Source organism: Barbus barbus (genome assembly GCF_936440315.1).
Source record: "Barbus barbus genome assembly, chromosome: 21".
Taxonomy (NCBI): Eukaryota; Metazoa; Chordata; class Actinopteri; order Cypriniformes; family Cyprinidae; genus Barbus; species Barbus barbus.
In genome coordinates this window covers 26,493,113-26,521,032 of record NC_136749.1, presented here as the reverse complement: position 1 = coordinate 26,521,032, position 27,920 = coordinate 26,493,113, and the positions used below count along the sequence as shown (strand labels likewise).

General features: G+C 39.0%; 1 protein-coding gene across 4 annotated transcripts; it reads right to left on the bottom strand.

Moving 5' to 3' along the window:
• Window positions 1-504: 504 nt before the first annotated feature.
• LOC306887058 (OTU domain-containing protein 7B-like) lies at window positions 505-27,648 on the bottom strand. Of its 4 annotated transcripts, none has more exons than XM_079444530.1 (12): window positions 27,436-27,648; window positions 12,523-12,703; window positions 11,785-11,955; window positions 11,289-11,516; window positions 9,693-9,794; window positions 9,218-9,345; window positions 8,433-8,539; window positions 8,208-8,335; window positions 7,789-7,938; window positions 7,363-7,477; window positions 6,236-6,320; window positions 505-5,615 (listed from the first exon to the last, which is right to left on the bottom strand). In XM_079444530.1, exons 2-12 carry the CDS (start codon window positions 12,605-12,607, stop codon window positions 4,161-4,163), a joined length of 2,754 nt encoding a protein of 917 aa, XP_079300656.1. In that variant the 5' UTR covers window positions 12,608-12,703; window positions 27,436-27,648; the 3' UTR covers window positions 505-4,160. The 4 variants fall into 4 exon arrangements, with proteins under 4 accessions (XP_079300656.1, XP_079300657.1, XP_079300658.1 ...); XM_079444531.1 differs by having other exon boundaries at window positions 6,242-6,320; XM_079444532.1 differs by having other exon boundaries at window positions 11,289-11,513.
• Between the last annotated feature and the right edge of the window lie 272 nt (window positions 27,649-27,920).

Sequence of the window (27,920 nt, the reverse complement as noted above, 5' to 3'; positions counted from 1 at the left end):
TGCTAAATAATATTTTATTCAGAGAACAGTTTACCAAAATAAATAAATAATTCTCATCTCAGTTGTTTATTCCAAACATACCACTTTTCACTTCACAAGACATTAATTGATGGACTGAAGATGTGTGGATTATTGTGATGTTTTCATCAGCAGTTTGGACTCTCATTCTGACGGCACCCATTCACTGCAGAGGATACATTGATGAGCAAGTAAGTAATGCTAAATTCCTCAAATCTGTTCTGATGAAGAAACAAACTCATTTACATCTTAGATGGACTAAGAGTGAGTACATTTTCATATTTGGCTCAACTATTTCTTTAATCCCCACTAAAGAATTTGTAAAATTCTCAGGTTTTCCATAACTGTGGGAATAACCTTGTATATGCAACTGAAAGCTCGTGTCACTGTAAAAATACAAGATGTTTGTTATTCTGAAGCCTCCGTATAGTTAAATGTAGAGAATGAGGGTGCAACATAAAATCAATACAAACAACTGTTTAAATACAATGAGAATTTTATTAAAACGGTGCAAAAATAAAATAAAAAATAAAATAAAACTAACATAAAAATCAGATGTTCTTTCCACCTAGATTGCACTGTCACACAGCCTGGGGTCACCTCTCAAACAAGGAGAAAGGTAAAACGGCTGAAAACAAACAAACTGCCCAATTAGCCAGAAGTAATGCACAAATATGAGTAGATAAATTGCATCTGCCAGTTCTGTACATGCAACAGTTTCAGTCTCATGCACATTCGAGAATGCTGATGACTGTAGCTCTGTCACATCCATGAACATACCATATAAAAATAGTAAGCTGCATCATAACAAAACAAAGCCCACTGTATTAAATAAGAGAATTTAGTGTGTGAAAACTGATGGTGGTGGACGCCACCACCATCGTTAAAAAATGTACTCAAAATTCGATTAAGTATCATAAATCGCTTTAAAATAGAAATCAAAATTAGGAATCTTCAGAGGCCCGTCTGTTTGATAACTAGCCACATAATAAAGAACATCCTAGTTTCAGAACTAAACATCCCAAACGGTTTGAAAAATCTTACTACAAATATATATTTTCAAATCATACCTTGTCAGATCACTGATGGAGAAATGAGTTTGTTCACAAGAAACACTCGGATTTAAGAGGCTTCTCTTGTCAGTTATCGTTGTATGCTCCAGAATACTGACTCCACCACCAATCAGCATACATTTGTATCTTTAAAAAACACTGTAAAACTGCATTTGATTTACAAAAATAACTTGAACGTATTTATACAACAGTTTTATTTCATAATACAAAAATGTTTGCACTCTTATTGAAGTCCAACGCTCGGGGTGGCTGAATGAGCTTTCCATTCATTAAATAACTGGATCCCTTAAACGCAAGCGACGAGTACAATGGAAGGAGAACAAACTCCTAAGGAGAGTAGTTGTCATTTCACTGACAATTTCCTCTTGTTTGTGCCTTGAAGCTGCAATAGGTTTGCAAAAGAACAATTCACCAGGTGCGCACACACAAACACAAACTCACACGCAGAATTCCTTTTTTGCGACTTATCGAGTGGAAATCTGGGTAAATGGTTTATATTCAAATGTGCTGGACTGAAAGGGAAAACAAATCCAAAAGCAGCAGCAGCAGCAGCAGCATACTCTTCGTTCCTTATTTACACTATGAAAATGTAAGCCATAGGCCTCAAAAGGTCACTAGGGATGCACTGATTTAGACAAAGGTGATGGCAAAAGAGAAACCTAAACAAGTGTGCCATCTATTGGTTATAAGAGTGAATAACATGTCAAAGATATCTTTCTGTCTTTGGGTGAAAAATAATACTAGCAACCCTTCAAGTTTTTATTCTGCTGCAAAACTTCACTCTGTCAGAGATAATAGACAATTTAGTGCTTTAAAACGTAAATGAATCTAAACAGAATTTATAGCTTCAAACGAATGGGAGATGCTAGATGAAGAGAAGAGGTATGTTCAAATTTTGGTAGGATACTAACCTAGCATATATTTAATTGTGCAAATCAGTAATGCAAATGTGGGAACATTGTGGCCTTGAGCTGACACAGTTATACAATTATTTGCATACGACTGATTACATCTGTATTGAGCATTTGAGAAGCGGAAGGGGGTTCGCGGCAACTACAACACCAACTCTACAGCTACCATCAACGCAGCACACTAACACTTACCCACTTAAATGAACATGATCACAGCAGCAACATCCTCTTACAGTACTATAGAGCCCATTTCACATGAGCAAAGACAGGGTAAAGGGATATTCAGCCCAAAATGAAGAACCTGTCGTCATCATTTCATTAACCCTCTTGTCGTTCTGAACCTGTATGACTTTCTTTCTGCTGTGTCCAGCAGAACGTCCAGACCGCTCTTTTCCATATAATGAAAATTAATGGGGACATGTGCTCCAAGTCAAAATGTTGTAACTAAATATTTTAAGAGCAAAATTAGTAACATGTAACAGACTGGTTTGACTCAGATTCAGAGAAAACTGAGTGCATGTGTGCTATATTAGCAGTTTTGTCCTAAAACGTAGCTCTCAAAATGTCATTTGCACATCCACATTGGCTTGTTGTGCTCAGTTAAGACACAAGAACCAAATGGCGTTTGTCATCACTGGCTTCAAATTTGTCAGAAGGCGAGATGGAGTGGAAGACTTTGGACCGAATGACTTCTGGTCCATTACTCGCATTAAGTGATAGGTCCACATTTACTTCCATTGTATGGAAAAGAACAATCTACTTTTGTATTTGCCAATCATACGGGTTTGGAACAGGGTGTAAGGCTGAGTTAATAACAGTATTTTAGTTTCTGTCTGAATTGTACAACTAGCTGGCTTTAATGGAGGCTTTGATGTCTGTTAACAGTGTAACTGGATTTGATCTCGATGCACCATGCATCGTGTAATTGAGATACTGAGAGATCTGCTAGCATCCCTCTAAGTCCATAAATATTGACAACACTATAATCAGCACTTCGAATCCAAAACCAAACAGAAGTAGAAATTCAGTTCAACAATCCCCCTGAACTAAGACTGAAAAGGCAACTAGGAAACAAGTGAGCTTGCACACAACAGTGGCACCTACAGCCGAACCCTGACATCCACAGTCCATGCGAATGGAACTGCAAGTTCTCCCTCCAGAACGGAGCGAAATGCCAGACTAGAAGCACAGCAACATAACAGTCTATTCATGGTCACGTCTGAAACCCACACGCACAACCTCTGGACATTAGAAAAGTGCTTGATTTGGTGCAGTGACTGCTCTGGGGGTGATCGATCATTTAAGCCAGTAACATTTAAGATTTGAAGGGGTCAGAAATTGTTTCAACATCAGCCCTCTTTGACCTGTGAGTACCTAGAAAAAGTTCCGAAAAATGACATCTGATTTCCTTCCTTTTTTGAGCTAATTTGAAAGGTTTTACACTTTTAAATGTTGTAGAAACACTTAGAACGTAAACGACTGTGAATTTTTCATATGGACATGTGAAGACGCAAAGCAAAAACTTTGGCTATCAAGGTTTAGCTCCATAAGTTGAACATCTTAGAAGCGAAAAAGCACCATTTTAGCTAATTCAAGCCAGTCGGGTATGGCTTCCAAAGGGGTGCAAGTTAAATTATTGTAGCGTTGGGCCAATGCAGATAACACTCACTAGAAGTTAACAATGTGTTTTTGCCTTACACTCGCAATATGGCAAGTCTTACATTGATTGCAGCTGAAATTCTACATGAAATGTCTATTATGCATACAAATGCAAATTTTCTGGTTGTGCTTAACATGTATTTTGGAGTACGCGGTGTGTTCGTGTGATGCAATGTAGCACATTGTGCTCCAATGTCTATTGCCTGTGCTCTACATTCTCGCCACTAGGAGGAGACAAGGAGACAGGAAAGAGGATGACCACGTCAAGCAAATGTTGGCAGAGCTTAAAGCTCCTGCCTATGAGCCACAACAAATGTAACACAACAGCAGTCCTTTTCCCACAATGGCCATTCATTGTGGGCGCCAAGTCTCAGTAACCTGGTTCAGAAAGGCCGAACTTATGTCTTAAAGCAAGATCCACGCAAACAGGATATGATGTGGCTCACACGGTGGGCTCCAATGAGTCCTATAGGAGAGAAACCGGACAGAGATTGTCCATTCAAAACCTGTGGATGGCCGGATCCGTTTCCCGTCTCTTCAGCTCCTCTCTGTAGCAGTACGAGCAGTAATTGCCCGTCTCGGGGTGGCCGTAGTAATTGCACGTAGGCGTTCGGCATTTGCTGGACTGCAGGTTGGCGAGGCCACCCGCACTGCCTAAAGAGTAATGCCTCACGGGCAACGGCCCGTTGCGACTGTCCAAAGTGAAACGTGAGTCCCGCAAGCCATTCGTGTAGCCTCCAGCAGGTTCGGTTGGGTAATCAATTGGGTCATGATCTTGGGGAAAAGACGTCAGGCAGGGGTTGATGATACGGGATGGGCTGCCTAAACTGGTGGAGGGAGGGTGGTACTGGGTATGGGGTGGGCCCTGTGCTAGAGGGCAGTGCCGGGGCAAGGTAGCATAGGATGGTAGGCCTGGGTAAGAAGACGGCGAACCTCCTGCCAGCTGCCGTCGTGTATCCAAATAACCATGCATATGGAGATGCTGTGTGAGTTGGGAAGGAGAATGGTCAATGAAGGTGGGCCTGGGGATTGGGACCACACCAGAGTACATCACCGGGCTGAAAGACGACGACTTCAAAGCATTAAAAGTAGGAGGTGAGTTATCAGTGACTTCCTCTTTGCTTTCAAAACTTCTGTAACTCAGCTCAGGCCCGTCCTTTTTTAGTTGGGACCCAGCATTCGTTGCGAGACCTCCTGCCGCTTTCCGCTCAGCTTCCCTTCTCTGTTCCTGTTCGGCACGGAAGCGCTCCTCTGCGTCAACCAGGTAGCGTTGGATCATTTCCTCCTGAAACGGCTGCCGGTTGCTTGTAGCGAGTAGCGCAGCAAAGATGTACTTCCTTTCGCCTTGCATAGCAGATCGGAGGATGCTGAGACTCACTTTCACATCAGAGCTGTACTTAAAAGGGTCACTTTCAGAAGAGTAGCATCCATTTTGTCGCTCGCTGGTTGAGGAGGGTGAACCTTTCCCAGAGTCCTCAGAGCCGGTTTGAATGGAGGGAGAACTGTCCTTACTGCCCTTACGACCTCTCAGCGAACCTTTCTTCTTCTCTTGATCCTCCTGTTTGGATCCACTTCCACTTGTATTCTTTCCCGTCATCAGGCCTCCTACATTCTTTTTCAGCTTACTGCCCAAGCTCTTGCCAAAGCTACCCAGCTTGTTGGCAACGGAGTCTGCACGTTTCTTGTCCTTATCCTTTTCTTTGTCTTTCTTTCCCTTCTCCTTTCCAATTGTGCCAGTTGTCCCTGCTGAACTGTTACTGGATGAACTAGAGGAGCTGGATGATCCACCACTTGTTTTCCCTGTTGTGCCACTGGTTCCAGTAGTGCTGCTGTCTCCATTGCCATTGGAACTGCTGCTGACGGACTCCTTATCGGACTCTCCAGAGTCTGGCGGGGTGCGGGCATCCTCTCCTGCAGATGCTGTAGGTGACTCTGGCTGGGCCAATGGGGCCTGCTGTAAATGCAAATAAATAAAATAAAATGAAAAATGATTATATTTATTTATTATTTAATTACTTCCTTATTTTTAATTAAGAAAAGTAAGAGAACACCCCCCCCCCCCCCCATTTCAGACCCATATCCAAATTACTTTTCAACTTTTACATATAACAAAAGAACAGAACAAAAATACTGTTAAAATTATAATGAAGTCTACATTTATCATATTGAAAAAGTGGATAAAAACATAAAAAAATCTGGGAAAATGAACTTCTTCAATAAATGTGTGTACAATTTATCATTTCTTTTACAACGAATAATTACATAGTAGATTTTTTCCAGACAAGTTTATATTTAGATAGCATGAAAATGAGAAGTGACCAGAAAACACTCAATGCCATTGGCAGTTTAATTAGTATCATCATTTATTTTAAGACTTTTACTTAATGAGAGTAGCTTTAAAATATATTTATACCATCCAACAGACATAAACCTTTTTAGTGTTATAAATAAAAGTGCTTTGGACGTACTTTTTGCTGTTGTTGTCAGAGCAAATTTACCAAAGGTTTCTGGCTGATAGTTTACACTAGACCAGTTAAATTATTCTTAGCATGTCAAACAAAGCAAGAAGCTCACCTGTACCTCACAGGGTAGAGGAAGCCAGGTGACAGTCATGTAGCTATGCAGCAGATGGAGCTTGGCCTCCAGAGATAAGGTTACACTGAAACCAAACAAGAGGCAGGTCAGAGCGCTGATATTCACTTATAAGTGGCACTTTACATGCTTTGGATTAAAAATAATAATAATAATAATAATGAGCAAGTTTCATGAAAATACAAAATAACATTTGCATAAATTGGAGAAGAAAAAAAAATAATGAGAAAGATGTGCTAAAGTATTTAACAAGATAAGTAAATTATTTTAAAACAGAATATCATATAGTGACAAATGTGAAAGCTGTGGGAATGAGGAGGAACTACAGATGCAACCCTGAGCTTTTTGAGAGCTTCTCTGTGTTCCATTCATAGAAAGCATTTAGTGATAATCTGCATTAAAGAATGATGCATTATGGTCAGAAATGACTAAACTCTGCTGTAAATAAGACAAAGCTTAGTCATTTTACACTACATAAACACAAAAATACAAAAATAACCTGAATATTTTAAAAACATTTTCAGAGCAAATCTGGTATATGCACAACACATAGCAATTACAACAATGTTCCATATTTAAAACAAGCCAAAATCTACGGATGGCATTTGTGACATGCTGTTGACTACCAAAATAAATAATTTTCACTCATCCCTCAGATTGTATAAACACGTGTAGAGAAATTACTCATGTAATTTTAACAAAAATATGAGCCATGCATTTTTGCTTTAAAACTGAATGTCTCGCTTCAGACTCGACATACAAGGTTATTACTGTAAACAATTTATGCTTGTTATTCTTTTTTCAATTGTAGTCTGAATTATTGTCTGTGGTAACTGACAGCATCTCAAAAATGTTGTCAATTCAGCTTAATTATATGCATGAGCATGGGCCTTTTTTATTCATTAAACTAGGTGGCACACTTGTACAGAGGATTGCACAAAGTGATGAGTGCCTCAAAAAGCTGAGAAATGTTGATGTTTATGTAAAGACCACAAAAATCTTTTAAAATCACATTGTCACAATTTAATTCAGATTACAAACGCATACTGCAAATGGTTTCAAACCTAGAACATTCCTTAAACAGACAAATGTGCGTAATGAAATTCTACCTTGCCAGCATCACATTATCGTTATCATCTTTGCCCCATTCCCAGTCTTCTCCAGGATCCACAGCAAAGTGCAAAGGCAGCATCTTATGATCTGAGTCTGTCAGAGGGATCACCACTGCGGAGATATATACCAAACAAAAGGCAACAAATGGTCAGTATCATTCTGAATTTCACTACTTCCCTACTTATTTATAATTTGGCTTCTTTACAAACACAATTCAGTATTCAAATTAACTCCAAGACTACAGTCCCAAAGGCCTTTGAAGAAATAAGATGGATTTAAGTGGATAAGGACTTTCTGGAAACAATAAATGATTGCAGATTTTGTTCTGTCTTGCTTTGAAAAACTGGTTTATCAGGCAAGAACAGCACACTGCATGAACCATAAAAAAAGTAAACAGATTTGCTACATAAACCACTCCTCACCTTGTTCTTTGGAACTGTCTTTCTGCTCCATTGAGACCAGGGCAGAGAAATGGGCCTGGTCATATGCCAGAACGAGAGGGGAGCGGTGGCACTTGTTAGCTGGTACTTCTAGGGGCAGGTAAATCCCTCCAAATGGGATTGGTGCAAATGCTAAACAACAGACAAAAATGATAAGCTTTGCTTATGGATCATGAGGACAAATGGAAAATGCATTATTTAAAGGGGACATAGTCAACACTATCCATTGCATCTTTCCGCTACAGTCATAGTCATGCTAATGTTTTCATGGTTACGTTATAACCATTATACAGCCATTTTTACATCTTGGCTTCAATAGACAAGGAAGGTTTTTGGAGCTGTGAAACTCCCCTCATTTAAGAAATAGTTTGTGCAAAAATGAATATACTCTGCTTATTTACCTTCTCCCCCAGAGTCCCGCAGCATGGTGTCAGCCACCACCACTATCGGCCTGCGGAGCACATGAGCAAGAACGAACACATGAAACTCCTCCAGGCTCTCGTACACTGGCTCGTCCTGTGACTCAGCACTGCGGGACACAAAACAAACTCACAGCATGAGCAAAACACTCCAGAAAACCTCTATTTACAGCTTTCAATGTAGAAAATAAAATCAGATCAACACACCCGTTGCTGCCGTTAGTGCTGTAGTGTATCCTGGGTTCACTGGATGCCAGTTTCAACAACTCATTCCACTCTTTCTGCCACTCTTCCTCTGTGTAAACCAGTCCCGACTACACACAAATCCACACACAAACATTAGGCTGAAACAGAGCAACTTTGTGCAGATTTTCTAATTTCCTAATTATACTACTGTTCAAAAATTTGGGGTTGGTAACTTTTTTTTTTATATTTTTGAAAGAAGCTGCATTCATCTGATCTAAAAATTGCATTTATGTTATAAAAATACAGTAAAAAATAATATTGTGAAATATTACAGTCTGAAAGAATTACTTTATTATATTTGTATATTTTCATTAATTATATAAAATATAATTTATTCCTGTGATTAAAGCTGAATTTTCAGCATCATTACTCTAGACTTCTGTGTCACATGATCCTTCATAAATCATTCTAATATGCTGATTTGTTGCTCAAGAAACATTTCTTATTAATATCAATGAAATCAATTGCGCAGCTTAATATTTTTGTGGAAACTGATACTTTTTTTCAGAACTCTGATTAATATACAGTTTAAGTTCATTTAAAATAGAAATCGTTTATAGCATTATAAATGTTTTTGCTGTAATTTTTGGGGTTTTTTTGTAAAAAAAAAAAAACACAACACACACAAAAAAAATCCTTTTCAATAGTAGTTTATATTTTACTTGATGGAGCCTGATCCTAAACTAGCATTATCCGTTACCATTTTTGTAAAAAAAATAATGAACCAACAGATAAAGTGCTCTAACCTCCTTATTCTGCATGGTTTGTTGCCATCTCCACCTTCGCTTTAAAGCCTCCCTCTCCTGCCCATGATCCATCAGTGCATAGAGAGACTTCCGCAGCATTAGGTCTCGATCATGAAAGCCCCACATACCTGCATAATAATGTTATAAAAATAATTACTGAATTAATATCTTAATATTACACCTGGCAGTGGTTTCTAGGCAAGTATGCAGTCCTTTTACTGTTGCTTTGAACATGAGTAGTTACACTATAAATATAATACAGGAAAAAAAGCACTTGTTTACAACTCTATGCCACTCCAATAAGCATCTGTTTTCAATAACACATTAATTCACAGGAAGACTAAATGTTTTTTATCTTATAATCTTCAAGCTATGTGTAACACCAACAAAATTTTAGAAACCTGTAAGGTGACATGATATATATATATATATATATATATATATATATATATATATATATAGTTTGAACACTTACCCAGTGAAGCAGCATGTAACAGACAGTTCCCATCACCACTAGTCGCCAGAGGTAATAAACTCTGACAGCCAGTTCCCAAACGAGTCCACCAGTTCAACCGTCCTGTTGAAGAAGAAGGCTCTCAAATCTGTGGCTACAGACACAAAGATACTTCCTTCTATGGACTGCGGTCAGGCCAGCCTCCACTTTCAAAAACACAGTCATTCTATACTAGGCTTTAATAGCGCGTAAAAACTAAGATCAAAGGAAAAGCGATTCATTCAGCCAGTTTCTCTGTCAATGATTGAATGAATAAATTAATTAATAAATAAATAATAATTTAAAACGGTCTGATATAAATAAATAAATAGACCAATTAATATGAAAAAACAGTCTGATGAGAAATAAAATAAAAGCCTTCTACAACTTGACAAAATACAAGACAAAACTGGTCATATATGAGTTTTTGGAGGGCTTTTATTTTGTAATGCAACATCAGATCCTCTTGAAGCTGGTCGAGAGACACCCTGGGGTTGTGGATTATTAAAAACTAGTATATATATATATATATATATATATATATATATATATATATATATATATATATATATATATATATATATATATATATATATATATATATATATATATATATATATATATATATATATATATATATATATATATATATATATATATATATATATATATATATATATATATATATATATACTTAAACTAGTATATGCGCGCACCACAAAATAACTTGGCAGCTAGAATGACCGTGTTTTTGAAAGTGGAGGCTGGCCTGACCGCAGTTTCTATGGCTGCATCCAAAAAAAAAAAAAATCACATACTTCCTTCTAATATAGTAGGCAAAAACAGTATTCAAACTGTAGTATGTCTGAATTCAAAGTAAAACAGTAAAAAAAAAAAAAAGAGTTTTTCTGTTGAGATTCTGAAGTGTGCATCCAACAGACACTTTACCATCCCATGAGGCTACAGGAAAGGATACGTGAATGGCAATGATGCTGGTAGTACATATGACATCATAAATACAGTATGTCCGTATTACATTGATACTACATTCAAACTATATAGAACATACTTTTTAATGGTCACAAAGTAAATATTTCAAAAGTAGTACCTACTCTTACTCAGTTTACGATTGCGGACACAGCCTGTCTTTTTCAAAAACTAGTGAGCTACCTACATAGGCAACACTAAAAGAGCAATAGTGGACCAAGTAAAATATCAATCATAAATATTTATTCACTTTATTCATAATTAATTCAATACTTAAATCTACTAAAAAAAGAAAATTTTACCCATTATTTTGTGTGGTGTGTTTCTTTAAGCTTATTAGACTAATGCTCTAAATCACGCTAATGGAAAACTCCTGTGTGCGTCACATGAGAAGCACAAAATGCTGCCTATGTATGGCATTTCAAATCAGTCACTTATAATGTTACATTTTAGTCAGGATGCTTATGCAGACAGCAGAGAATAAAGCAGCTAACCGAAACACAAGTTAGAAATATATGACTATAAAACTCCTAATATCAAAATATTTAGTTCAGCTGTCGGAGGAGAGATTCTTGAAATGAAATAACTAACCAGCGTGCTCCAAGGCCACCATCATGGACTGCTCAATGAGGTCTCTCTCGATGAAGCCGCGGAAGTCATCCCTGTAGACGGTGAGGTCAGGCAACTGGAAGGTGCAGAGCGGAGTGTCCAGAAGTGGCTCGTTGCTGCCGCCCGTACTGGACACGTGTGAACGGGCCAGAGAGACGATGGTGGAGCTGGCGTGAGAGATTCCCCTCGACAGTCGCTTCTCTGTGGCTGCTGCCATGATACATGTTCAGATTACTGTGTATACTGGAGAATATAAAACTAGACACTGGTAAGCTATTATCTGGTCGACCTATTCTTATCAGTCCTCCACTCCCTTCAATTCAAAAACAACGTTAGTCAGGTGAGAGTGGGCAAGGTTTTGAAATTACATCATATGCAATTAACTGTCATGATCGGTGTAAATCATTTACAAAAGTTACAAACCACATTTGAGAATTAAGGTCAGGCTGTGCAGACAGATATTCAAGTGCTTTTGTACCTTGAACAGCCTCATCTTGGCGATGCAAGTGAGGCCGCCCCGTCCGAGCTATCTCCTTTTCAAAGGAGGGATACTCTCTCTCCTCAGCAAAGGTGCATGAGAGGTTCCCAGCATGCACTTGTCGCAGCTGTTCAAAGTCACTCAGCGCAGCCGAGAGGTCCCAGTTCTTTCCTGCGAAGAAAGCCACATTCATGAAGCATGCAAGAAAATGAGAGTTCATAGTTTCCCTGCACCTCTACTTAGGAGTTTAAATATTAACCTGACATCGCAGCAAAGTTCGATGACACAGTCCGCTGCAGTTGCTTGTGCAAATTCTGGTCAGTACCAACTGTCAAGCCTGCATACTGCAGAACTATACATATTTCAACTCATTCTCTTATGTGCAGTGTTGCTAGGCAACATGTGCTGGGTTTGTTAAGGCTTTATTGCACACATCCATATAGATGCTTTTTTACTCTTCTGCAATCACTTCATCATAAAGACCTTAGTCAGGGTAGACGCCATATTGAACTCTTCATGACTCACCCAAACAGAAATAGCCAGAATGGTAACCATAATAATAATAATTTTACAATGTAGTTTTGTAAAGTATGCATAATCAAGTTACATTTAACATCATAATGAAAAAGTATTTATTTTTGTTAAAAAAAATAAGTGAACAATAAATTGCATGAATATTAATTATATCTATATAGAAAATCTGAGAGGGTGATGGGGAACAGGATGGTTTTGGCTCACCCTCCAGCAGGTCTCTGGCCAGTCCGGGTTCAGCTCCAGTAGAACGGACAAAGTCGGACAGGACCGCGTCCATATCCAAAGTCATGTGATCATGAATTTACAGTGCAGAAGGGGGCATCAGGAGAGAGAAAAAACAGGAGAACAATTCTCCCTCACAGCAGAAGGACTGTTTCGGCCACACCTAAAGAGCAAGAGAAGAAAACAGACAGTGAGGCCATGTTTAAGCTTTGGCTCTGTGCATCATATTGGTGCACATTACCAGAGATCTGTTGACTCCAGCAGTCACATGTCTTTCTTGTGACCTCTGCTGTGGAGCTCAGCTGAACGCTTCAGTTTGCATTACAGAGAATTTGCAATTCATTAGAAAGATGGCTACTATGTTAGTGCTGTTTTAGGCACATTTTAAAGTTCCAAATGATGTTATTTCAATAACTGTAAAATAAAAAGTAATTCAATGACATATTGAGGGGAATAACACCCACCCACACATAAAACAGGGCTCAACAAAAATGATTTTTTTCCCGCTGACCTCACCAGTGATAATACAATTTTATTTTTGCAACATACAAATAAAAGTTTGGGGTGAGCAAGGTTTTTTTTTTTTTTTTTTTTAAATGAACACTTTTATTCAGCAAGGAAGCATTAAATTGATCAAAAGTAATATTAAAAGACATAAAAGTTTTCAATGCTTTTTGATCTAAACATCTAAGCTTTACAAATTGTTTTTTTTCTTAACTCTTTAAGTCCTCGTGAGAATTTCCTACTTGTGAATTTGGAAGTCATAATTACAAACGTGCATTCAAATGATTTTAGTTCAGACTAGTAATTTAGTCTGAATAAAATGGTTGTGTTGGCAGTTTTGTTTATGTCTCTCTTTTGTATTTTATGTAAGGCAGGAAACTTTTTTGTTCAAATACGACACAAAGAAGAGCAAATTTTGTGTGTAATTGATGCTTTCTCTGTGTCAGCACAAGAATGATGCATAGATAATGATGGACTATTTAGCTTTGTCACGCAAGTCTGCTGCCTCATTAACTGGCTAAACGAGTACTATTTTCTAGTAAGCTTTAAAGCCATTCCTCATCAACAGCACACAAAACACACACAGACTAAATTGTACAGTCAATATTCACAGAAAGTACCATTCATGAGCACATATCTCATAGAATACATTCATTCCAACATGACTTGAAGGATGTATAGAATCAAATGCACATAAAAGCTCTGAACCTTTATGCCTAAAACTGCACAAAGTGCAGTTTTAAAAAGCATTTTAAAAAGCATCCTCACACAAAGTGGCAGTAAGCTGAGAAGCCAGCACAGAAAAGCATTGGAGGAACTGAAAAATGCCACGGAACCGATAGCCGATATTAAAATTATTGAAAATTCGATGTACATAATCAATATGCATATCTCAAAAACCCTTCAGAAAGTTATGTTTATGGTGAAGCAAAGAGCAAAGAATAGATTGGGTACACAATCCTGCTGAGCCACAGAACACCACTTACATATTTTTCCATTGTATTACATTATATTTGTCCCAACTTGTTAATGTAAATATTGACTTCAAGACTTGTGCTGTTTTTTTGTCAAATGCCACTTTCCAAAGTCAGAAAAAATAAGCAACAAAATATAATGACCATTTATAATATTATATGAATACCAATTAACCAACAAATAGGCCTAAGCTTTTTTTTCCATTACATTAATTCAGAAATAGACAAAACAATGAGCAGAGATCTTACATAGTTAAATAATTTTTAAATGATTGATTTCGTATTGCACATCAAATATTGCACCATTTAACAAGCTATCATATTTTTCTTGAATATCGTGCAGCTCTACCATAGTGCCTTATTCAAGCCAAGCTGTAAAGCATTTCCATCCATCCATCCATCTTCTTCCGCTTATCCGGGGCCGGGTCGCGGGGGCAGCAGTCTAAGCAGAGATGCCCAGACTTCCCTCTCCCTAGACACTTCCTCCAGCTCTTCCGGGGGGACACCGAGGCGTTCCCAGGCCAGCCGGGAGACATAGTCTCTCCAGCGTGTCCTAGGTCTTCCCCGGGGTCTCCTCCCAGTGGGACGCGCCTGGAACACCTTCCCAGGAAGGCGTCCAGGAGGCATCCGGAACAGATGCCCGAGCCACCTCAGCTGACCCCTCTCAATGTGAAGGAGCAGCGGCTCTACTCTGAGCTCCTCCCGAGTGACCGAGCTTCTCACCCTATCTCTAAGGGATCGCCCAGCCACCCTGCGGAGAAAGCTAATTTCAGCCGCCTGTATCCGGGATCTTGTCCTTTCGGTCATGACCCAAAGCTCATGACCATAGGTGAGAGTAGGAACGTAGATTGACCGGTAAATCGAGAGCTTCGCCTTGCGGCTCAGCTCTTTCTTCACCACGACAGACCGGTACATCGACCGCATTACTGCAGAAGATGCACCGATCCGTCTGTCAATCTCCCGTTCCATCCTTCCCTCACTCGTGAACAAAACCCCAAGATACTTAAACTCCTCCACTTGAGGCAGGAACTCTCCACCAACCTGAAGTGGGCAAACCACCCTTTTCCGACTGAGGACCATGGCCTCGGATTTGGAGGTGCTGATTCTCATCCCAGCCACTTCACACTCGGCTGCAAACCGTCCCAATGCCTGCTGAAGGTCCTGGCTTGATGAAGCCAACACGACAACGTCATCTGCAAAAAGCAGAGATGAAATCGTGTGGTCACCAAACCTGACACCCTCCGGCCCCTGGCTGCGCCTAGAAATTCTGTCCATAAAACTTATGAACAGAACCGGCGACAAAGGGCAGCCCTGCCGGAGTCCAACATGCACCGGGAACAAGTCTGACTTACTGCCGGCAATGCGAACCAAGCTCCTGCTTCGGTCATACAGGGACCGGACAGCCCTTAGTAAAGGACCCCGGACCCCATACTCCCGGAGCACCCTCCACAGGCCGCCGCGAGGGACACAGTCGAATGCCTTCTCCAAATCCACAAAACACATGTGGACTGGTTGGGCAAACTCCCATGAACCCTCCAGCACCCTGTAGAGGGTATAGAGCTGGTCCAGTGTTCCACGGCCCGGACGAAAACCACACTGTTCCTCCTGAATCCGAGGTTCTAAAAAAAGCATTTCAAATCAAATTAAAGTGGCAATTACACCTTACTCAACAGGAAAATGCAAATCAACTCAAACAAAGGTGTCAGTGTAAATCCTCTGACGTGTTAAATAGTGATTCATTGCTGCTGATTACACTTTACAGTTTGCTAACTAATAGAGACATCACATATAGATAGGGCTGGGTATCGAGTTCGATACTTTTTAGGCACCGACCGAATTGCCTCGATACCAGTATCGAAAAACGTCTTGTCGTTCGGTACCAAATTTCGATACCTAAGAGGTTAATCTCATTAACGTCAGTGAGCCAATAAACCTGCAGCACTAGGTGTGTTTGACTAGAAGTGACGCGGTGCTGATTGTTCAGTGTTTGACCTCCGCGAGAGCAATTCGAAAGCGTAGTAGCGTATGGAGCAGTGTGCTCTCTATATCGCGCAGTTTCGCTTACTAAACACAGACTGAAGCTCGCGTGACATTTCAGCGTCTGCCGTCTCACTAAATGAGGACATGAACAACATCTCCAGAACTGCTCTGAGAGTCACTTCGTGAGCATTTTACCGTTTGATTCGAGTAAAACTTGCGTCATATCATATACACACAGAACTGTAAAGGTATTCCCGGAAACCCGTCAAAATAAAAGTTCGGATTAACTTGGAAGACACTGCGGTAGAAATAAATTAATATTGTTCAGCAGAGTGTACATACTGCTACTACTAGGCTACTATTAAAATTATTAAAACTCTTATTTTTTTAATTAATGATCACACAACATTCCATGTTTTAATTTTAATAGTAAAATTTTGTTTGCCAAAATAAATAAATGTTTTATTTTCAATAATTTAAAAGAAAAATGAAATTAATGTTTTATGCCTTCATTTGAAAACCAGATACAGAACACAGAAGTTCTGAGGAAAAAGAAATCATTTCATAAGGCTGTTTTAAGAATAAATTTGAATTAAGTAGTTTTTATGCATTCAAATAATTAGACATACTACAACACAGAATTTAATAACAATAAAACATATTGTGAAAGAAAATAAAACACCCACTTATGAAAGTGGATAAAGATTTTAAATTTCTTGAAGTCTTTAACAACCTAGAATAAATGAATAGAAATGATGATTGTGTCTGAGCTATGCGTTTTAAAACGAACACGCACTAATGTAAACTGAAAACTATTTGAGCTTTATTAAAATTATTTGCACTGATTTATTGTGTTGGCTATATTTTGTTCCTTTGTGCAGTGTCTCAGGAGATGAGTCTTTGAGTCTGTATACATGTCAACAAGCTGAAAAAAATAAAACCAAAGTTTTTTGAGATAATGTAATCTTGTTAAAACTGTTTTCATAAAATTGGTATCGAAAAAAGTATCGTTCAGGAACCGGTATCGAACTCAAGGTATCGGTATCGATATCGAACATTTTTGAACGATACCCAGCCCTACATATAGATGATGACATTCTGCAGTCAAAAGTTCCCAAGTTTAAATCTCCCCTCCCTGCCTTAATGGTACATCCTGTCAGCGCTGCCGTTGCCTCCCTGTAAGCTCTGACTCAAACTTTACAACATAATGCCCATGACTCATGATTCCTTACTGGGCCCTCCCCACCTCTACGCCCAACAAAAAGGCAGGCGGCTCACTGTGCCACTGACGGACATAAAGGGCCTTTTCAGCGAGGGAGCTGCTTTCTCTCTCGCTTTGACTTTGTTTGGCAACTATAGAAGAGCAACTAGAGAAAGACCAACAACGAAAACAAGAGAATCCATTGAATCTAGAACATGATTAAACATCTCTATCTGATGATTTCTAGGCATGTAAAGAGCTCCTGCCCCGAGCTGCTATCCAGACTAATCCACTGGGTGGGGATAAGATTAGTGACTCAAAACAGCTCCTGTCAAAGTTCAAAGGAAATATGAAGAGCTAAATAAAAACTTGAATGACTCAATAGCATATAGCTCGCTTCACGCTCACCTGACATCTTTCATAACATTAGTTAGAGTGAGTCAGCCTCTTCTATAACACAAACAAACACAACAGGGCAGCAGTTCCAGAGGTCTGGGACCCCAGGGCAAGGTCATAAGCCCATCTCTCAGCAGGGCCATCCAACAAGCAAAACTGTCAAAGACAGAGAAATTTTGCATTAAAGCACTTGCTCATATGGATCCAAAAACATCACAGTAATCCACACTACTCCATCAATTAACATCTTGTGAAACCAAAAGCTGCATGCAATAAACAAATCCATCAAGAAGAAATGTGAGTCCGCTATACATAAAATTTCAAGTTTTCCTTCGTCTTTGGAGTGTTACAAGCTGTTTGTGCATGTATAAGATCCGTAAAGTTGCAACGACTAAAGTCTCAAACCCAAAGAGATATACTTTATAAAAGTTAAGACTTGTCCACACCTTCCTAAAATGCCTCATTTAAACAAGCCCCCACATATCTACGTCACTGTGTTGGACGATTTGCATAACACTGGCCAAATGTTTATGCAAAGAAAGAAGGCGTGTCATGGGTGTATTCCAGAAAGCAGGTTATGTGACATACCCAGGTAAGTCTGAGGATAAGAGAGCAGATAACCTCAGCTTTCGGTTCCAAAATCGGAGGTTACTTTCAGAGTTTGCAAGTAATCATAGTAACTTGCTCTCTGAAGATAACCTGCTCCGGAGCAGGTTATGTTCCAGGGTTAGTTCACGTCAGCGCTATCAGCGCACGCTGATGAGCCTTCAGTGGGCGTGACAGATAGCGTACAACATTACACAATATTACAATATGTAATATATACATATATTTTTTTTTATTATTATTATTACTTATATTAGGGCATTTTCTATAATGTATTACTATAATAAAAATACATATCTGATATGACTTAATATATAATTAGCATCAAACTAAAAATATAAGTCATATTCTCAAGGTTCAAAGATTAAACAACCCAAAGTTCAGGGTTTAGTTGAAGGCAAGTTAACCGTGCTTTCTGGAATACACCCCATGGAGACATTGTGTGTTTCCAAATATGGTAAGGGGCATAACATTTCCATCACTCGCTTGAGGTATTCTGCCAACCACAATGCACTGAATAGCTGGTCAATCACAGCACACCTCGCTTTTCAGAACAATGAGCTTTGTAAAAATCAACGCGTTTCAGAAAGGTGGGGCAAAGAGGAGCAACAATAATGTACAATATGTGGAAAATAATGTGTTTTTTTTTTTTTACCTTAAACCGCGTAAACACATTGCATTACACCAAATACACAAAATAATGTTATTTTTAACATTGTCATATGACCCCTTTAAAAAGACGTTAATTGATTATTGTGATGTTTTTAATCAGCTGTTTGGACTCTCATTCTGACGGCACCCATTCACTGCACCCATTCACATCCATTGGTGAGCAAGTGATACAATGCTAAATTTCTCCAAATCTGTTCCTAATGAGAAAACAAAAAACATCTTGGATGGCCTGAGGGCGAGCAAATTTTTTAGCAACTTTTCATTTTTGCGGGATCTATTCCTTTAACATCTCAGGTTACTGCGGGAGAAGCGACTAACAAAAGGTTACCAGCATGTTTACGGAGTCAGTTTATAGGCAATCTGGATGATCTCTCAAGCATCATTATGGCATTCTGGTTTTGCCAGAGACACCTAGGTGATGGATTGTAAACAGACAGCACCCAACAGATTTTTCTGCATTGGCTAGCCGGGCTTTTGTCTGTTACATAACGTGCATTGCTGCCAACACGTGGGTGCTTTAAGATAGCAGGATCATTGAAACGGAGACACACAAGCAGAGTTCAACACGGTTGTGTATACTCTTGTGCACTGACTCAAGCCCTCTAACCTATATGACTGATGACTACGATTGTGTACAGGTTAAACTAAGAACAAAGATTTGCATCAGTTTATGGAAATAACACAAACGCTTGTAACCTTTGCAGCCATATAAAAGGGCATCAAGGCTGAACAATAAAGATGACACTGGGTCAGTGAGAGCGAGTTCTAGGCCATATGATGAAACGGTCACTCCGGTTAGTGCTGTGTTGTCAACTATGTTTAATGATCATGTGCATGCGTTTATGCATTTGGATATATTGCATATTTAAAGCAATAACGTCATTGTTTTATAGCCGTCATGGAGCTGATAATAGCCTGAAATACTGACCAGGACAGCGGAAAAAAAAATCCCCACAGTTGAGCCCTGATGCATGCAACAAGACTTGACATGCCTCTCCTGATTTGCTTGTCAGATCGCCTCAATAGATCTTATGACAAGCATGGTAATATAAATGAGACACCAGAGCAGTGGTCACATCTTAAACTGAGTTCGAGTTGACAAAGTTCTTACTCTATGGCAACACTCTGCTTCTCCATGGTAGCTGACTTATTTTATACCCAAAAGTAGGCTAAGAAAAATACATGAGTGAGTTAGAAATTAGAATAATATCTGCAGGTGCAATGACAGATACAATGCAACTAAACTGAATGAACACTTATTTTTCACCATATTTACTCAATTCACAAAAATCTGTAAATTTAAGAAAGGAGGAAACTAATTCTACTGTTACAAAGTTACAGTGAATTTGCTCTGAATATACAGGTGTCAACACATTAAACAATGCAAAAAAAGAGTTTGTTTTACAAGAAAATACTATTTCAGTCTTTCTACCTTAAAATTCAATGTTTAATTCAATGTATTACTTGATGTTGATTTGTAATTATTGGTGAAACTAGCAATTTCGGAGTTAAAATTGTTTCATAGTAAATCCTACATTCAATTTTTCTCTGTGTATTACACAATTTAACTAATTTAAACATTGCTAACATTAATCAACTGTGGAGTTAATGGCACCAGAGTCAGCAACTAAAGAGGATTTGTTTGAATACATTATAGACTCTGTTTCTCTTCAGGTGGTGTCTGCTCATGCAGAGCTAATGACCTAACTCACTAGTGACAAACACCACCGTAAATGAGCAAGATAAAACACTAACCAACCATCTGCTGCTCATAATCCAAATTAGTAATGTCAAGCAAAACACAAAGCCTAAACTAAGAAGGCCAGACAATCATGATCTAAATATAAACGCAATACTGGGAGAAGAAACTCAGAGCTGAAATGATTTCTGAGGTTTGGAGCAAACCTCCTCAACAGACGTATCAGAAGTCACTGATAAAGGGTAATGGGATGAATGATCCCCGTGGTTTTAGAGCTGCATTAATGAGCCCAACTGGTATCAAGCAACCACCACTGCTGAGATTGAAAGCAGGAGAGGCTGCTTGTCAATCACAACTTGACTCATGCTTGTCACTCTCACACCATGCCCTGACCAGGTGCGACACGACCATTTGAGTGTCAAGTAATTTTTCTGTTCTCACTGAATGCTGAGAGAAGCAACAAAATCACAGCCAACGGCAACATATTTGAAGTTTAAAGATTCTGCCCCATTAGCAAAAGTGGAAGAAGAAATAATAATAAAATACATTAAAAAAATTAGACAGCCATGGCCCAAATAAAATGTTTTCTTGCTAATAATATGCACATTCTTATGCATACAAGTTACAGCAGTAGATGAAGTATTATTTCATGAGCAAAATTAATTATTGTCAATGCATGAATCAAACAAAGTCCAATGAAGTCTTGTAAGATCTGATGAGCCTAGCAAACTTTGTTCTGGTGTAATCCATTTAGGCATGGGATGCGTAGTATTGTTGTTATGTAACATCACTGCTAGGGCTCTGTGATGCGGCAAAGAGGAGATAGAGCCGGTTTGCTCTCAAAACCCAGTTTGCACCCGCTCACTGCTGCACCAAGACAGGCCGTGCAAAGATGAGACACTGAGGCCTGAAATCAAAGGCCGTCTCAGGGGGTTGGGTGGGGATGTGTACACTCTTGGGAAATTCAAGGACCGCACCACAGATATATGCTCTTCAGTATCCTGTCCAGCCCTCATTAAAAGTCTTTAGTGCAAAGCAAACCAATTGTTTAGTCAGAGCATGGAGTCGCTGTTAATTTGTCCATTTGCAGCTAAGCAAATGTGCTAAACAGTCCAAATGCCCTGTGACTCCTAATCAATATGTTCAATTGCGTTTGCCATTTCCTGGTCATAAAGAGGGACAAAATAAATAATTTTTGAAGAGAATACATAGGCCTTGTGCTGCTATGTTTTGTCACCTCCCTTCTCTGGTCTTAACACCAATTTGTTTTTGTACTATCAAGAAGTTTTACAGTGCAGAGAGGTCAAGCTTTACCTTATCTTGCCTTGTCCATCCATTTAAGTTCATATTATTTCCTGACAGACTGACTGACTAAATAAATAAAATAAAATAAATAAAAGTAGATTAGTAAATACAATTAAACAAAAATAAATATATATAAAAAAAAAAATTATAATAATAAAAAGGCTTATTGGCCAGGAAAAAGGCAACAATCTAATCAAACACCTGTCATAGGCAGGTGTGGCAAAACGTTGATGACTAAACTATTTTAAATGTCAATTCTAATATTGGGAAATTGGTCAAAAGTCTGATAAGAGATGTCTTGCAAATGTAAACGTAACAAACATCTTTGGAACACTCTGTGGCACTAGAGCTTCCCAACGCACGTTCAAGCTCTTATCAGCAAAGTGCCAAGTTTAGAAAAGCCTGTTCTTGACTACTAAAAATAGCCATATATAATCATAGCCTAAAAAAAGCTACACAAAGTACAAAGTAAAGTCTGCTAAACAGACAGCAGTGAGAGAGGAAACAGGAGGGCATGAAATCTGGCAAACCCCCACGCTATGAATAACATGGAACACAATGCACTTTATTGATATGACTGAGAAGTCTTTTTTTTTTTTTTACAGTGAGATGAGCTCACAGTCAATTATGTAATACTCTATTTCAGCTACAGTCTACTCTACCAAGAAATACAGTAAATAATGAAGATAAGAGAATTATGTCACAGTTAACTTGTTTTTATCTCTGAAGGGTCACTGAGTTCAGGACAGGCAGTGTATATACTATACGTTAGTAACATACGCTGAGCTAGAACATCAACAGAGTGCAGTGCCTTTTAAAAAGCTTAAAAAGTTTGTACAGAAAATAGTCAGAGTTTCCTTAAGTCTACTTATATCTTACAATACAAATAGTAAAAGATAAGCCTATCAGCCAACACACACAACATCTGCCCCAACAGATTATTTCAGCTACCAATAAGAGTGCAGTACTCCATTTATTGCATTAACACTTGTTCTTTCACAGATTTTAACTAAAATTCAGTGAAGAAAATGCAGACAAAAAAAATCCAACTGAGCCAGCCATCTTGGTAGCACAATGGCAATTCTGCATCATGGCTACGACTCCTGCTGTGCAGCAAAAAATAAGAGATAAAAATACAAGATAACGACAGTTATGTTTTCATTGACCCTGGCAAACAATCCTCCAAAGTTTTCACAGTGCAGGGGAGTTTGCCAACCCAAACTAAAAAATGTTTGGACGACAAGTCATACTGTACTGTGTACATGGTTTGGGTTTCCCCCTTCCATCCACATCTGACTATGTCACATTTATGTAATTGAATTTAACAAACATGCCTTAGAAAACCAGCCATCTGAGCAGGAATAGACTGAAGGGCACAATCACGTTGGCAGCTTGTGTCATTTGAAAAATGTGCAATGCTCACTGTGCCGTGGGAAACTAGCTGCGGCTCCTACAAAGGATGCTATTGTTGTTTGAATGATTAATTTGAGTTGTTGCATTTACACTGATGCTGTTATGCAATCCACATTAATGTGGCAGGGTGTGGTTTGTGTTTTGATTTACACATCATTCTTAAAAGGCACATATATTTAATGAGATTTTATCTACCGTTGCTGCTTCCTTTCATCAAGCAAAAGTAGTCTACCATGTCCATAAGTAAACTCAATGAAACTTATCTGTACAAAATGTTTAAGCAAGTCAAGCTTAACTACTTTGTTGTTGAAATAAGACACTTCAAACAAACCAATTCAAGGAGTGACTTCTCACCAGGGTAAATAGAAAAGCAATACTTCTTCAATAGCAAACAAATGTATTATCAAGGAGGACATTTGGAGCACACAACAAACCATAGGCAGCTCAACATGAATTATCCACAGCCTAAGGCAGCTAGTGCTCATGTGAATCCCCACGTGCTGCAAACTCGACAGCCAGGCATCTTTACGTCAATCCCTGTGATGTCATCCCAGGCGAAAGACTCCTCTTCAGCTTCTCTGGGATAGGATTACGGCTGCTCTGGATCGAGACTGATGTTCAGGGCACGAGGAATGAGCCATGTGATCAGCACACTTTCACACCAGGCACTGGGCCCAGTGACAGTCACAGTGCTGGTGGCTTGGGTAAACTGACGGTTACATGGCTGATATTGTTTATTTGACTCACTGGCCACTATTTAGGACTAGCGGTTCCGCTTTTGTTGCACAGTATAATCTGTGGTGCTCCGAAGAATAGCGGTTTGTTAAGGAACGCTGTGAAGTTGACGCATAGGTCTGGGGCAGCGAGGTGTGCTGCTAGCAGGACTCTCCAGAGTAATGAATCAAACCGTGGGCACTGGCTGTCGTCACATGGCCTTTTGGAGAAACCAAGAGAACAGTTAGTTCCTAGGAAGCTGCGTGTTGTAGAGGAAACAACCTGCATTTTAAAGCTACAGCTTAACATCTAGCAATTAGACAAGTTAGAGACAATGCTCTTTGACTAGACATAATGTGAGCAGTCAGCCACTTTTATCCAGGGTCAATTCACCTGGAGCAAACGGCTCGATCTAGTGCTTCGCTCAAGGGCACAATACTGATGGTGCATGTTAGCTCATATCAAATGAAAACATAGTTCCTCTATATAAAGAAGCAAGCGGTCTAAAGCTGAGGGTCTCATGTCAATTTAATATGGTGCCCGTGTTTATCAGGGCAGATGATTGTTGTGGGAGCATTTTGGCTCAGTGCTAACACTGTAAGTGATATGAAGTCTCTGCCCCACCTGCTCTCATTCACCAGCTGTTCACAGGCCCACTGGTGAGGGGACACCTCTTAAATTCTCATAATTAACAAGTAGCACCTGCAGGCTCTTACCGGACACCCAGCTCAGAATTAGCTCTCAAAAATAAATAAACAAAACAAGGAATTACACATAAACAGACTGATGTGAAGCTCTGAAAACAAGCATTGGTTTTCAGCTGTCTGAAACATCAAATATTCTCACGTGCAACGATTGGTCAGTTATGCACAATGCCTGCACGCTATTTGTCACACTCCTTTTCATTCATCACCTTCAGCATGTAGGAAAAGGAAAACAAAGCCAAAACGTAAACATTTCATGCAACTTAAAAATCCTAGACAGGATGTTCATGTCCATGAAAAAGAGGGCGTATGGTTACCTTACAGGTATCACTATTACTATTAAATAGTGACGATCATGCAATCATGCACACTGCTGCAAACTGGACCAACTTAAAAAAAAGTTAAGTTGCCAAAAAACATTAATAACGTCATGTAGACTAAGAAATGAGGGAGCAGAGACCTCCAAAGCACAGTCCACACTTGTTCTTCAGTTTCAGGTGTGCTGCAAATAGAGTATGACTCAGAGGAAAAAAGCTCTAAGATCCTGTAACTTTCAACCTGTTTACTGCAAACCATAAAACAACACACTTTTCTGGGTATTACACAAGGTCTTTGTGGTTCTGCATAAATCGTACAATGAAAAGAACAGTAGAGCATCTCTAAAACAGCCCATTTACTCTGTAACAGTTTATGATGTAAACCCAAGAGCAACATACAATAATGACATTAGTCTGAACATGCTGAATTAAAATAAAATCCTATGAACTTCACCATGACTAACAGACAACAGACACCCGTCCTGGGGTGTGACATGCTAAACTGCATATAAAACTACGTCAAACAGCATTTCTCGAACTGCATTCTAATTATTGTTCATGCAGCTTTCATGAATTCATATTAATACAGAAACTGCATGGAATATTTCTACTTTTGAAAAATAATTCATCATTGAACAGGTTGAAAAAAAGTAAATGCCCATGTTCATTTGTCAACTATGCAAGAATAACTCAAAATCATAATGAGGCTGATGTACTGCGTTTAAACTACGAAGGCTTAGCTACTATTATTTTCAAGGTCCACACAAGAGAAAAACAAGCCCAAACAGTCTAAAACCCCAAGACTTTGTTTGCATGTCCTACTTTCATGTTTAGGGGTGGCTGCCTTCACTAAACAACAAGCTGACAAAAGAGCTTGTAAATACAGAGCTGAATAATTCAGGGCTGAGTGTAACCGTACCCACACATTGTAGGGATACAAACCATGGCAGCAAGTGCCCACAGCTTTCATTTTAAGCGGGGTTCGATAATGAGCACCCCACACTCTGAGAACTCTGTCAAATTCCACCAGAAGAAGAAAATAAGAAGAATTATAAAATAAGAATTCCTTATAATTTCCCATACAGATTTGGGTCACTGAAAAACACTGCAGTTCACCTGAGATAGCCGCAATCACAAAACAAAACATTTCACCTGTCCTTGGGTGGTTGCTATAATATACAGTCAAAGATGCAATCAGTATGACTTTGTGTTTAGCAAACTCTTATTAATTATTTTAATTGATTTTGACAATGGATGTCCCGCTGTTTATTCTCAAATGGTGTTAGACTGCTAATTGAGAGATTTTATCAATTGCATGACACATGATACCGACATGGCAGTGCCCATAAGCAGGCAACTAGTTCCACGTTGAATAAAATATGATTTTTTAGATGACTGAAGTGGTTGCTATTTACTTCTACTAATTACCAAAAATTACTGAGCGCACCTTTAACCTAACACTGTGCTTTTCAGCCAACAAAATATTATTACTAGAAAGAATTATATATATATATATATATATATATATATATATATATATATATATATATATATAATATTTATTTCTTCAGCTTAAATACATTTGTTATTTGCAAGATGATCTTTAGTTGAATTGGCATATGAAGATAACGGAAAATATAGATCAGGTCATCATATAACACAATGAATAAATATACAAAAAGGACAAGGTATGAGACACACTGTACACAACATGATAAGCTAAAGTCAAACAAAAACAAATATGATGCACAGGTCAGCATCACAAACATACCTGTATATGACAACCACATACCTGTGAAGCACGAAGAGTCAGTGGGCTGAAAGGAGTGACCACAACCATAGGCTGCCAGATGGTAGCTTCAAAAGTGTTCAATATTCAAGAACACATTTTCACTTCTTACTAATCTAAACCTTTAAAGCCACACAATTTGTCCTTCTTCCAGACTGTCATTGCTTGAGCAGTTAGTTAGCCGCACGGCTAGCGGATAGCGAGCGTCTCTCAAAGTTGCTGGGTCACAAATATTGCGTTAGCCCACAAACCGAGGATCAAGTCTTGTTATATACAATTGAGAGCATTTAATAAGAGTTGTAATTAACTTTTATAATCTGTGACGGTTATTTAATATAGTTTCAGCAGTTAAAGAAGGGTCAACCGTCCCCCTCAGAGAGTGTCCAGCCTAAAACATGACCTAACGGTCAACTTTCCCTTATTAACGCTCTACTTTCACACAGTTTTTCCACAGAAAACATCTAATCTGGCGTCAAACTGTGGATATAGAGGAAATAACGGACACTTTGCTTTTATCACCGACACTCAGCCGCTGATGAAAATCGACCCGGTTCCGTTACAAAACGCTCGTGAAGGGTTTTCAGGCTCGTGCAGCTAAAGCTAATGCAGTTGCGCGCTTACCTCGAGCGGCCTCGCGGAATTTCTCTCTCATTTCCTCCCACTCTGGGCCTTTCTTTCGCAGAAAATCACTTCCTCCGGGGGTAATGTGCTATTCAGCTTTGTGTAAATGTCAAAAATACGTCTTGCTTCTTGTCTTAAAAAGACTTGACTATGTACATTCTTACTCCCACAACAACAACAATGTCAACCAAAGCGCTACAAATCCGCCCATCTAAAGAAACTCAACTGGGCGTTTGGGCCAATCAAAGAGTGAGGTGAGTTTGACAGGCACATGCGTGAGCCAATGGCGGTAGGAGTTTCCTTTTAAGCTCCGCCCGTGGGCAGAAAAGGGCAAATGTGAAGATAGAGTGGGAGCTCAGTGTTGCACGCTGGTTGGTTAACCACATTGTACATGATAGGCATCGGTTCGAGGAGCCTATGAAAGAAAATCGGACCTGAGTTACAGTGACAAAGCAGTAAGGAACAATTTTATTTAAGGGGGACCG

Coding starts and splice junctions, on each gene's coding strand:
- LOC306887058 (XM_079444530.1), bottom strand. CDS start 12,607: ATGACTTTGGATATGGACGCGGTCCTGTCCGACTTTGTCCGTTCTACT. Junction 11,517..11,784: donor CCAAGATGAGGCTGTTCAAG/GTACAAAAGCAC, acceptor GTATCATGGCAG/CAGCCACAGAGAAGCGACTG. Junction 7,478..7,788: donor AGACAGTTCCAAAGAACAAG/GTGAGGAGTGGT, acceptor ATATCTCCGCAG/TGGTGATCCCTCTGACAGAC.